General features: G+C 37.9%; 1 protein-coding gene across 1 annotated transcript in view; it reads right to left on the bottom strand.

Annotated features, from left to right (window-relative positions):
- LOC128842354 (uncharacterized) overlaps window positions 1-12,994 on the bottom strand; it is a 197,971-nt gene that overhangs the window by 156,758 nt on the left and 28,219 nt on the right. Inside the window, exon 2 of the mRNA XM_054038291.1 lies at window positions 8,365-8,486. Coding sequence (XP_053894266.1) covers window positions 8,365-8,486 — 122 coding nt within the window. The remainder of the gene's footprint in view (window positions 1-8,364; window positions 8,487-12,994) is intronic.

The raw sequence follows: 12,994 nt of genomic DNA, 5'->3' as shown, positions 1-12,994 counted from the left end.
GAGAGCTCAGCAGCCCTCAGGCAGTGCTACGATCCTGGCAAGGCTGAGCCCATTCATCTAACTACGAAAGGAAGTTTGAATTTCCTCTCCCCAGGAAGGACTGAAACAATTTCAAATTTAAATCTGGATAGTTTACATACAATCTTGCTCTTTCCTTTTGTGAATCAAATGAAAGATGACTCAAAATACAACCAGAAATCAAAAGAAAGAAATGAATGTGTATGCTAGAGAGAAAGAGAGCCTTCCTGCGGTTTAAAAGTCTCATCATAGTGGTATCCTTCCTATGGTGCCATTTTACTGGTGATTTTCTTGTTTCATCAACATTCTCATGCCATTTCATAGATTCTTGTTAACTTCAGTCCATTTGTAGTATTTATATTGGAGATGTTCATCTCTTTGAATATTAGTGGCCACCCTTAAAACCTTGCAAATCTTGCCTTATTGCATGTAATCGCTGTTCAATAATAGAACATTCATGACTGATTTCTGAAGTGGAGCCCCAAAAGAAGGCTTAGTCACTGAAATGACTAACTGCCGGTAGATCTGAGAAAGGATTCCATTAAATACTCCTGTTACTCAGGAAGCTTCTCTTTGTACATCAGTAACAAACAAACACAAGGTTTTTGAAAGAGCGGCACACTGGAGACCCTGGCAGTTCTCCGAAGGAGGTTGGTTTGCCTGTGTCTCACAGGGCTGAAGTCTGAGAACTAGGGAGTTACAGCCTGTCTTGCACTAGGGAGCGGAGACCCAAGAGCAATATGGAACCTTTGGAGATAATCTAGTGTGCGTTCAAGTGGACTTTCTGTTGGTTTCTCAAAGAAGCTTTTGAGGCATTTAAGCAGGGGACTCTTTAGCTAAAAAGACCACAGAAGGGGATACGTGAACAACAGGCTGTGAAATACTGAAGATGAGAGTTTTAAGGCATGTTTTTCCTGAATAAAAACGCTAAGATGGGCAGAAATGAACTGAAACCACTTAAGATTTATGAAGTCTGTCTGTCTCTCTCTCTCTCTCTCCCTCCCTGTTAATTTTTTCTAATACTTGACCTTCTTGTTCAGTTATCTCACAGGCCAGTATTCCAATATCTACCTGTTTCTAACAAGGACTTCTGTACAAAACTTTCAGTGTTTTTAAAAAATTGGTTGATTTTTAAAGTTGTGGCTATTGCAACATACACTACACTAAATTCCTGGGGAACCATGTCAGTCTGCAGAATCTCTAGTGCCTCCCCCTACTTCATCTCCCTGGAGTCATATATAACCTTACTAGTTGGAACTGTAGGTAACCACCGTCATGGGGAATATTTTCCTCCTACATTTTAGAATAGTATAATTTATAACATGATATTAAAACCAACATAAATTAGTAATTCAATCCCTATATTCCAATTTAATGAATTAGAGGCTTCATTGCATTATTGTTTTGTGCCACTGGACCAATCATTTGGTTTACAAACAGAATGTGTTTCTTTATTAATCAATAAATGCATATTAAATAAAGGTATCTTACGTAAAATTATGCTGATATCTCACAGGGACCCGAATGCAATTATTTAAAATATTATTTTCTTAGTTTATTCTCAACAAAATTTAATAAGAATATGAAATTTGTGTGTTCATTTTAAACTCCTTTTAAGAGGACAGGCATGCAGTTATTGCCTGGTGGCAACTGAGAAGCACTTATTAAGATAATTATTTTAGGATTACAGTTCTGGGCTTTATAAAACGTAGTTAAGGATAATTTTAGACATCTACTGAGTAACCCATAGTCAAAAAAGGGCATGACAAACAAATGGCACAATTATTGTATTTAGGTACTTGCAACACTCTTTCAGATAAGAAAGAAAAAGTGAATGCAGGCTACTTGGGGCTGAATCAGCCCATAGTATTTATTTAACAGTTGTAAAAAAATAACTCATAACTAGAAGAATTCCACCACAAATAATTTCCAATCTCCGAAGAAGAAAAACAGAGCCAACCCCCAAGCCCACACATTTCAGGAGTGTTCCCTAAGCACATACAATTTTGATGTAATGTCCGAAACCCAAGTCTCCTACTCAGGGAACTACCTTTCAAATTAACCAAACCACTTATTAAAATAGTCAGAGTCAGTAGGGAGCCAAAAGATAGATTTTTTAATGACTTTTAACACGGTGCAAACTCAGTCCTTTATAACACCTCTAAAATTCTTTGCTAACCTTGTTGTTTCAGTATGCCCTTTCTCAAAAAAAAAAAAAAAAATTGATTTTGGGTGAGAAGCTCACCTGTTTAAGAATTGTATCTTAATCTGCTGGTAAAATAAAAAACTGCCTACTGTAAACATACATATATTAGATGTGCATGCACACATTGGGAACAGGAAAACAGATCCCCTTCACAGTGTCATCTGAATTCACCTTTGACTAGCTGGCACTGTACTCAGAATGGGGAGCTTGCAGTCTAAAAGTAATACATGGATTTTTATTTCCTAACATGAGTTCTACTGAGTTTTTCTTCATCATCCTTCATTTGGTTTTACTATACTCTTGTAATTATATAATTAGCATCTTCAGCACCTATTTTTCCCTGGTCAATGGTGTGAAATATAAATACAGATATGCATAAAGATATATACTTGGCAAGTGAAGCACAGCCGTTTAAGAAAAAAATCTGAGTCACTGAGTAGTCCTACATTTGTAGCCCAAATGATGGCCTTGTACCTAGATGCACTGATCTATCACCATCAGAAGAACAGCTTTTCCTGGTGTGAGTCCATCACTTTAAAATTGTGGCAGACTCATTGGTACAATGAGCTCTTGCACTTGGGACCTGCATAAATACCATATGCTTTACTGTCAACCACCAAGACATGTTTTGGCAGCCATAAACAGTCAGTAAGACACACTCCTTGCCTTACTGCCAGTTCTCAAATCTACATTTTAATACTTCAAAAGCAGCTGCAGAGGGAATCAAATATAGCAGAAGAGAGTTTGAGGATCTTGTAGAACACTACAGGACGTTGGAGATTATCACATAGGTCAACCGCATTGTTCAGCAAATAGCACTGTATGACTAGAGCCATAATTTAAATTGTGGGATTGTGGGTTTGAGGATTATTGGTCTGTAAGAGGCTACTCCCTCACACCTCACCAATCAAAGGAAGAAGAAAGGACAAAAAGTCTGAGAAACAAACTGATTCTGTTTCTATTTTGGGCAGTTCCCAAAGTTTTAATCATTCCACTTTTGGCAGGCAAGGCAGCAGTCCTGTTTCCTCCACAACAAGGCCCAAATAAGCCATTCTAATTCCTCCTTGTGGGTCGGGAGAATATCAGAAGGGTTTTGATGTGATAAGGTCCAAAGGAACCTTCACATTTAGGTTCAGATTCTGATACTCTTACTCACAGTGAATAGCACCTTACTCTATGAATAGCCCCATCAAAGTATAAGATTAGTCCTGGAGTAAAATGCTACTAATCCAGAGTCTGGGCCTCCAATATTTTCGAGAGTAATGTCTCTGCAGGGAATGACACAGATTCTCTATGTAGATGTACAATGTACTGACTCAGTAAGTAAGAAAAACAAATATTTTGTTGTCAAATTTCTTCCTGTTATAAATCAATATTAGACTTGTTTTATTTCAGGAAAGCCTAACCCTGGTCTATATAAAAGTTTCCCCCTAAAAATATACTCTGCTGACATGCTTATTCCTGGAGGCCTGCTTAATTATCCCAAATGTAAAAGAAGATGGAAGATCTCTGTTTGAATTGCCCTGATGCTGCCTCAGCAATTTCTGCTCCTGGCACATGCTAATTCAACAGCCACTGATCATTTGGAGTTAAAGTGCAAGCAGCCAGCTGAATAGGATGCAGTTCTTCTTATTCTTGTGTTGAATATCAGGGTCAGAGGTGAGTACCAGATAACACATAGCAGATGTAGGGAGAGTAGAAAGAATGTTGTTAACTTATGGTGACCACCTACATTTCAAGGAAATAGAAGGACGACTGTAGGAAAAAAATATAAGGAAAGGTTATTTATAAAGGAATTGCATCATACAATATTTTTGATACAAAAATCATACAGAGTACAAAATCCTATATTGGTATCACAATGTAGGATCCATTACGTGAATACTGTAGAAATACATAACATCCACCCTATACTGACCTTATGTACCAAATATGGGACATCTTTAAAACACTAGCAACATGATCCCCCTATACTCACTACAAACTAGGGAGGAAAAGTTATGTTTCTTTTTACACTGTCCACATGTTCTATCGCAGCTTTGTCATGGAGCAGCAGAAAAGCAACCCTGTAAATGTGAGATGAAGAAAAAAGAGAATCTGATCTGAACTTGAAGAAGGACCTTCTGGACAATTATCTAGATAAATAAATGCAGACACATAATTCCTCTTGAGTAGCCACAAAACAGAGATTTGACATAGGAGAAGAGAATTTTATGAGAAGTCTTAGCTGCTTCATCCTGTTTTCTGACCCTGGGCTAGATCCTCAACCCTGCTCCAGCTGTGCAAAAGGGCCTTAGTTATCTCAAACAGGCAGTTGAGGATTCCTCCAATAGAGACATACAGAGTGGCAGTTTATGTGAGCACTCTAGCTGGCATAACTTGGAGCAGCCAAGTAACTGCTCTAAATTTCTGAATTCTGTTTCAGATCCTGGCAGCCTCACAACTGGGAGAGAAGAGAGAAACCTTCCCTCAGTGGAGCTGATGATCAGGTCTTGTGCCTATATGTAGGTATTGCAAGAGACACGTGTGCAAAATGTAATTATTTTAGGTATTAGCAATAAGTAAACAACTTGCTGTACTTTCAGGGAACACAGAAACACTTAAACAATTTTAGATACAGCAGCCACTTAAAGCTCTTGCTTTTATTTTTCCTGCCAAGAGAAATTTGTTAAATATTCTGAAATTTTATAAGGAAGTTCATATAAGCTGTAAAGACAAAGAAGTCTTAAAGCACTCCTGATTATTTTGCTAGAGGATGGGAAAATGTAAACAAATCTTGATTGTAGGAACAAAGATGCCTAACTATCTCAGAACCAAGTGTATTTCTACCATTCTACAGGCATTTACTGTCTAAATAGATTAAAAAATAATTGTGCAAGTCACAATAAAACTTTTCTGACAAAACATGGGAAACTTTGTTGAAAATATCAATAAAAACGTTTTCCCATTTTCTTTTTACCAGAACTAGCAATTGTGTATACACAAACCATTCAGCTCAGAGTGCATAGTTTATCTGTGACACAATTACTGGTAGGGTTTTTTTTAGTAATGTATGTAGAAAAACCTTAAGGAAGGTTCTGCGTGAAAGAACATAGGTTAAAGAATAGGTGTAAGGAGGCAAGTTCCCCTAGAGTAAAAAGCAGAGAGTAAAAATTATTATATATAATGAATGAATGACTTGATGTCATCAACTAGTAGTTGCTGTCTTTTTTAGGATGAATTATTCCATTCATTTCTATGGAAATTTTGCTCTGGTATTGAGCATGCAATTCAACTTCTTGATTTGGTGAAGTAACAAGATGGGCAAGTAAATATCTGATACTCAAGTAGTATCAGACCGCTCCAACGTTGTTTGGAGGTGCTGATACCCTACTTTTAAAAGGCCTAGTTGCCTCATTTAGACAAGGAAGGAAATGAAGGAAAGGAAAATTTATACTGAGGGCCCAGTAGGCCTCAGAAATTCTGAACCTTCTATATAACATATATCACATCTCAAGTAACATTAAAAATCAACTCCCCTGATTCTTAGAAAGGGAGAAATATTCAAAATTATTTGCAATCTAAAGATGTCATTCTTTCTCACAATCAAAACAATCTGCAGAAACGACTCCTAGTCTATTGCTAAAGCTTGGCTGAAACAATCTAGCAAATAATTTCTCAGAACGTGAAAGGGATTGTATCCCCCTCAGTTAACTTTTGTGCTGCTGCCACTTTCCATTTTGGCAACCAAAGGAATGTTGTGGGCACCATATAAAGGCATCTATGGCAGCCTGTGGGTTAAAGTAGACGTTTCTTATCTTTGACAGATGGTTAATTCATAGTCATTACTGCTAAATTCAATTGCTTAATAATTTAGATATGACAAACATGTGTGTAGTAATGTTTGCCAGGGCACCCTTCTAGGAATCCCAGGATGCAATAACCCCCTCAATGCTTTCACCATACATCCCCATGCTGAGTATGACAGATTGAAACAAATGCAGGCTTTCTGGATATTTTAACTCCCTAGCACCACTCTTGTTACATTAAAGAGTGGTTCTAGGGAGTGGTGTGTTCTGAAAAACACGAGGAGTCCGGTGACACCTTAAAGACTAACAGATTTATTTGGGCATAAGCTTCCGTCGGTAAAAAAAAAAAACTTCTTCAGATGCAGATTTTTTCTTCAGATAGTTTTTTTACCCACGAAAGCTTATGCCCAAATAAATCTGTTAGTCTTTAAGGTGCCACCGGACTCCTCGTTGTTTTGGTGGATACAGACTAACACGGCTACCCTCTGATACTGGGTCATTCTGAGTTATTTTTGCAAGGGATGCCTGAACTGGCTGGACTAAAAATAGCCATTTAGTCAGTAAACTTAATAAAAAGACCCAATTTTTACAATGGTCTCAACTTATCTTCCAGTTTCACAGCTGCACATATTAGCATTTAAGCAATCTGATTACCCAACTTGCAGACATAGAGCCGAATCCCCAACGGTGCTGAGCAGCAGCAGCTCCCATTGAAGTGATGCTCAGCACCTCTCAAGACCAGCCCATAATCAGGGAGGCAGATGTATTCGCATTTGCACCAACAACTAATTGCACTTGTAATTTTCAGCCTGCAATTAATTGTAGTTGCAAAGATGGAGCCAATTATATTGGCAGCCTTTTAAGTATCAGGCTCTTGATGTTAAAAGAAATAACAGGCTATTCCGTGCCCACCCCCCACACCAAACCCAGTCCATTTTGTTTTATTTGTATTTATTTTATTTGAGGGGGAACAGAACACAAATATCTGGCAAGTATTTCTTTAACAGTTCATTTTTTTCTGCATTGCCTTCCTTCAACTAATACAGGCAACAGAACATCCCTCTTCCCCACTTTGGCACCAGAAAGCACCTTATAACAGGAGAACTGATCCAAAGCCCAATGAAGTCTAAAGACTCTCATTGACTTCAAAGGGCTTGGGTCAGACCCAAAGTCAACGTACTAACATTCTAGCACAACATACCAAGCCAAAACACTGGCTGAAATCCATGTAATTTATATGTTGTTGCTAGAGCTGTGCAAAACGTTCACACAACTCCAAAAGTCTGAAAACTGCTTGCTCTTTTGTTTCATTACAAATGAGAAACAGAGTCCAGGTTTGCAAAACATTTTGCCAAGGTTCACTAATTTATTGTGCTGACTTAGGCTAATTTATGGGCTTTGTATCAAAATATGCAAAATGTGTGGCTTTGACCACAAAAACCAGGTATAACACAAAAGCTTTGGGTCTCCTTTCGAGATCTTAAGTTTATACATTTCCTGTACTTTTTCCCCCTCTATTTAACCCACACTTTGTCACTTTATGCCTCTCGGCACAAAGCCCTGATATGTAATACTTTTAGAATGTAAGCTTTTTGAGACAGAGGTCTTGCCTTTGCTTTTTGGTTTGGTGCCTAGTTACACGCTATTGTCACGATAGAAAACAATTATACTAATACAATAAAGAACAATTATAAAAAATGGGAAAAGTCACATGATGTTTTCCAATGTGGCTACTAGTCCTGCTCACAATTCTGGCAAGCCAGGAAGCCCTAAGTAAATATATGAAACCTAAACCTTACCTATTAGTTTGCAATTGTTTCAACCATGGGGAAAACTGAACCCAAACCCTTAATATGTTACGGGCTTGTGAACACATTAACCAGTTCTGACATAAAATATTCACCATATCTACTTCAAATTAAACAACAGTTGTGGAAACCCCTCCAAGTCAGCATCTCACTCTTATTGTGTAGTTCACAACATACAAAATCATAATGGCTTCAAACTGTTGCCACTTGGGATCTGATCTTACAAGGTGCTGTAAAGAATTGAACACCCTCAACTCCTACTGAAATTAATGGGAATTGAGGTACCCAGAACCTTATAGGATTTTCTCAGTATCTTGTGGGATTGGGTCCTTGGTCAGTAAGTGCTCTGACATCTGGAGGTTTTAAAATGACACCTCCTTTTCTCACCCTCACTTGAGGTTGTAACCATATGTTTGTAAAAGGTTTATAGAACACAAATAAAAACAATGGAAGCTCATCATAACAGTACACCAACATATGGTAGATTGTCTTTCACTCTACACAGTACAAGATGGAAGAGAATATTCTGCATTAGTTCCCTCACCTTTTGTATCCAGGTTAACACACACTTCTGGTGAGCAATCAGGTTTTTGCAGTCACAGAAGTGCAGCAGAGCGTCACAACCCATCTCGTCTCCTTCTCGACAGATAAAGCATTCTTTTGACTCTAATTAAAAAGATTAATAAAGTAAGAGAACACATCAGGTTTGCATCAATCATAGCCCATGTGGTTCTTATTATTGCAATTAAAAGTTATCTCCTCAAAATTGTTGGATGAAAGTGCCATTGTCTACAATTGAAAACACATTGAAGGGAGTTTTCCAACTTATTCTATTTTAAACAGTCAAATTTAAGGAACATTGTGGAGATAATGTGTTCAAAAGGGTCCTTAAAGGCAATCTATCAGGAAAAATACATTTCTGTCCCATGAAACTCCCTTATAAAGAATGTGCATTGTGCATCTTAGTGCTTTTTGTTTTAAAAAAGAATTAACATTTTGGACCTAATTTTTGAAGGTGCATTAAACGCAGCCTCTGATATTGAAGGGGTAATTTAGAGTTCAGTCCTGTAACGTGCTGAGGCCTTAAACTGACATCACTGGGAGTTGAGTGTCCAACACTTCTTAGGAGTGCTCAGCCCTTACCATGATCAAGCCTTTACTGTGCTTAAGTTTTTGCACCCAACCAGTCAAATCTTTAGCTGGTGAAAACTGGCTCTGTTGATGTCAGCAGAGTGTGGTCATTTACATCAGCAGAGAATTTGATCCTCAGTTTTTCACATCCAAGCTTTTGCACCCACAAAAACTTGGATTTGTGCATGCCTACTGTATTTGCAAGCATAAATTAACTATTTTTTGCACATGCAAAATCTTAGGTGTATAAATCCGTGCAATCCAAATGCACACAAAATTGCACCTGCCGTTTTAATTTAATTTTGGAAGTCTGGCTCTTTTTGACTTTCTTCGAAGTAGGTTACAGTTTCAAATTCTGCTGCAAAGCATAGTTTTAATGACAGGATGATTAAATAAAGTATGCTAATATACGCTGATGGCTTTTTAAAGCTTTCTTTGTTCAAGCCAGCTTTTTTGTTTTTTTAAACTGCAGCTCTTCTATTTGGCAATGGATGCAACGGCTTCATGAAATTCTGCTAAAAAATATCCAAAATGCAAGTATACTTCCATACTCAGGCACTAGCTTCTGAAGTAGGTTTGCTTGATGGTATTTAAATAAAGATTTTGAACACTGGGAAAGGGATCTCTTTTCCAGAAACAAAAGGGAACAAAACAATTTTTAATATGTAATGTATCACAAAGAAAAACTCCATTGGATATCACACAGGAAATATTTGGATTTTTGTGAAATGGGTGATAAAAGTCCCCTGCCACCTCTATCTGCACTGAAAGCTGCTCATCATTTTGCCTTTTCTGGTTTCTGAAAAACAACTGTCCCTCACATCCCCTGTTATTGCTCCATGGGCAGTGGGGCAAAGGATTTATGTGACAAAATGAAGATAATCAATGTCAATCTACTCAAACACCTTTTAGAAAAGTGCAGTAGACATTATGTTGTACTACAGTGCTGGCATCTGAGGGTCACAATTTTTGCTCAGATGTAAGCACCCAACTCTCACTGGCTTCCAAGATGTACACATTTGAGGGCAATTTGGCATTTAAAGAACAATCATTTGTGAAAAAAAGAAACATGAGAGAAGTGCAGAATAAGCACCTATGCTTACATGCAATAGGGAATGCATGGGGAAACTCAGACACAGTTAGCAAGCGGAACTTTCCTTGCAATGGCCACAATGAATATATGTGGTTTGCTCAAAAGCTTGTCCCTTTCACTAACTGAAGTTGTTCCAATAAATGATATTACCCACACACCTTGTCTCCACAATGAATAGATGTTTATCAAAGAAAATGTAGTGAAAAGCGAAGTCATGACACCTGATATCTGATAAAAAGCCTGTTTATGTCTAATACAGAGGATTAATTGTTCAAGAACAGTTAAATGTGACCCATTTAATGCTGCAAGGTGTCCAACATCTATAGTACCGTGCTGAGTAAGTGCTGGTCATGCAAATTAAAGCTGCCTGGGAATATACAGTACTTTTGACTTGCACTTACAATTTTCTAAATTCTCAAAAACTTTTAGAGATGAGGATATATGTTACATTCTCACTGGAGCTAGTTCCTTCCCCTTTCTAGGGGCCAGTTCCTTCCCCTGCCACCCTTTGGAAAAGCATCTCCTCTCTGATCTTCCTGAATATTTGTGAGCTATATATCCATATCTAGGAAGGAAAAAACTAACTCTGTATTTATCCCTGGGTGTGAATTTAAACAAGAGTAGGAATGGGCAACCCAATTAAGAGAAAAATGCCTAAGTAGCCCAGGACTTGGCCATTGATCCTGAGGAAAAAAGGGGGAGTAAGAATTCCTTTTACACTCTGTGCAGGCCACCCGGACCCTTTTCTAGTCCTAAGTATTAGTATAGAACAACTATGGAATAGGCTTTCAAGAATTTATAGGTGATTTTAATTAGCTCTAAGTTAAAGTCTAGAGAGAGTCAAAGGTAATGTAATTTACCCCCTTAGTGTGCATTTTACTCAAATTTAAATACCTTCTAGATTCATATCTATTCATCAACATGCTCATACCCCCCCCCCAACTTGAATAAGGCACACAGAGTCCAAATTACACATCACCCCTGAATTTGGCACCCAATACCTAATGAAAGTTTAACAAGTTAGGTGAGGATTATGGTCTAAAATGCAATGACTAAAAATATATATACAAAAAATTAAGAGAAGTTATGCTGGTTTAGTTAGCATACCATGTACCTGTGTCTGAATACAGATGCACACAAGGGCAGACAATGACCAGTTTTTTATAATTGTACAGATTTCAAAGAAGAGGGATATTGCTATATAAAGCAAGTCTCCCTAGCCTCCATTCTCCAAACAGCTCTCCAAAGATTAAACTATGCCTTTTCCTATCGCTGTTTTTAGCCAGAGCATCAATAATTAAACAGGCCATGGTCAGGGGCCCCAAAACAAACATCACTGGGTTCTGGATGTGCTCCATGCTTTCTTCATGCAATCTTGCAAGATGTCTAAAGCCTGAGCTTCAGTCCTGACTGGATCTACAATGGCCCATTAGAAACAATAGGGGGAATGTTCAGATTGGATGATGCATGCTACTTAGCTTTTATTTACCGGAACTGAGGCACAACATAATCTGAAGCTTCTACAGGTTTCCCTTAGGCACTCAGACACTACATTGCTGAGCAACACAGGAAGCTATATGAATAAATGATAAATAAATTTCCCAGTGTCATGGCTACTAGAAGAAGTATGCATTATGGAATTAATGTGGTGACATGTCTGGATATTATCGCCACACACTCCATACTAAAAAGTCCCTCATCTTTTCTTGACTTCCCACTATTTCCCTCCTTCTTCCTAAGAGCCAGTCTGAAAATCTGGCCCTTCATGGATTAAAAAAAATATATATATATTACATCCAAACCACTAGCTACACATGGTAAGTGAACAGCTGTAGATGGGTTACATAGCTTCCAACCCAGAATGCCATTATGTATTTTGTAGTGGGGTGTATATGCAGTACGTTTAGTGACACTGTCTCACATTCTGGACCATCCACACATTTTATTTGTCAAATGGAGACATATACCAAATAAAAGATTCATTTGAATTAGGGGTAGATTTTTCCAATATTACCATGGAACATAAAAAGAAAATTGCTAGAAACCATTTGGTCACAGATCAGTGTTGCCATTATTTGTGCAGCTGGAAAAATGGATGTCTCGATATTCTTCCTATGCTTACCAAGGATCTAGCCAGCATATAACAGAAAAGCACATGCATGCTTACTGCCACATCTCACCAAGTATGAATCCCCACCCTCCACAGCAAGAGGGTAATTGGAAGGAAATTGTTGCAACACACTTTCCAATGTCTTGCCTGTCAGAAAAAACGACCTCAACTGTTTATGCCAAATCATTGGCACAGCCAATAGTGCAATGGAGTTCAGTCTAGACACTGGAACTTCTAACACAATATGTTCTTGCCTAAGAATAATTTCATTAGTTACCAAGTGAAAAAGGAAGGTGTTTCAAGACATTTAGTATACAATTTTATCCATGTGTGTATATTATTTATTAAGCACCTGGATTACACCTGTCACACAAGACAAATAAAGGGCTCCCACTAATAATGTATTCCATGTATTACACACACATACAGAACAGTATTTGTTAAGCATGGCTATTGCACTGTACAAGACAATCCCTGCTAATAACATTCTCTGTATGTTTGTGTACATATACAGAACAAGACAAATACCGTTACAATCTAAGAAACAGGCAAAAAATTAGACAAACATACACTGGGAGATGCAGAGGATAGCAATAACTTAGAACATTAGTTATTATTAGTATTAATAGTTATGGAGTGGGAATAAAGTTGATGGGAGTTAGTTAGTGCTTTTGAGCCACACAGAAGTGGGTTTCTCAGAAATATCATAAAAACTACATTGCAGCAGCACTGAAGGGGTATCGCTTCCAAAGTGCTGTCAAGGTTTTATAGCCACGTCACTCCTAATGGGCCGGATCCTCAGCTCATGAAAATCAGCAGCGTTTTATTTACTTTAATGGT

This window comes from Malaclemys terrapin, chromosome 8 (genome assembly GCF_027887155.1).
Source record: "Malaclemys terrapin pileata isolate rMalTer1 chromosome 8, rMalTer1.hap1, whole genome shotgun sequence".
Classification (NCBI taxonomy): Eukaryota; Metazoa; Chordata; order Testudines; family Emydidae; genus Malaclemys; species Malaclemys terrapin.
Note: the sequence above shows the minus strand (reverse complement) of the source record. Positions and strands in the feature narration are given on the sequence as shown.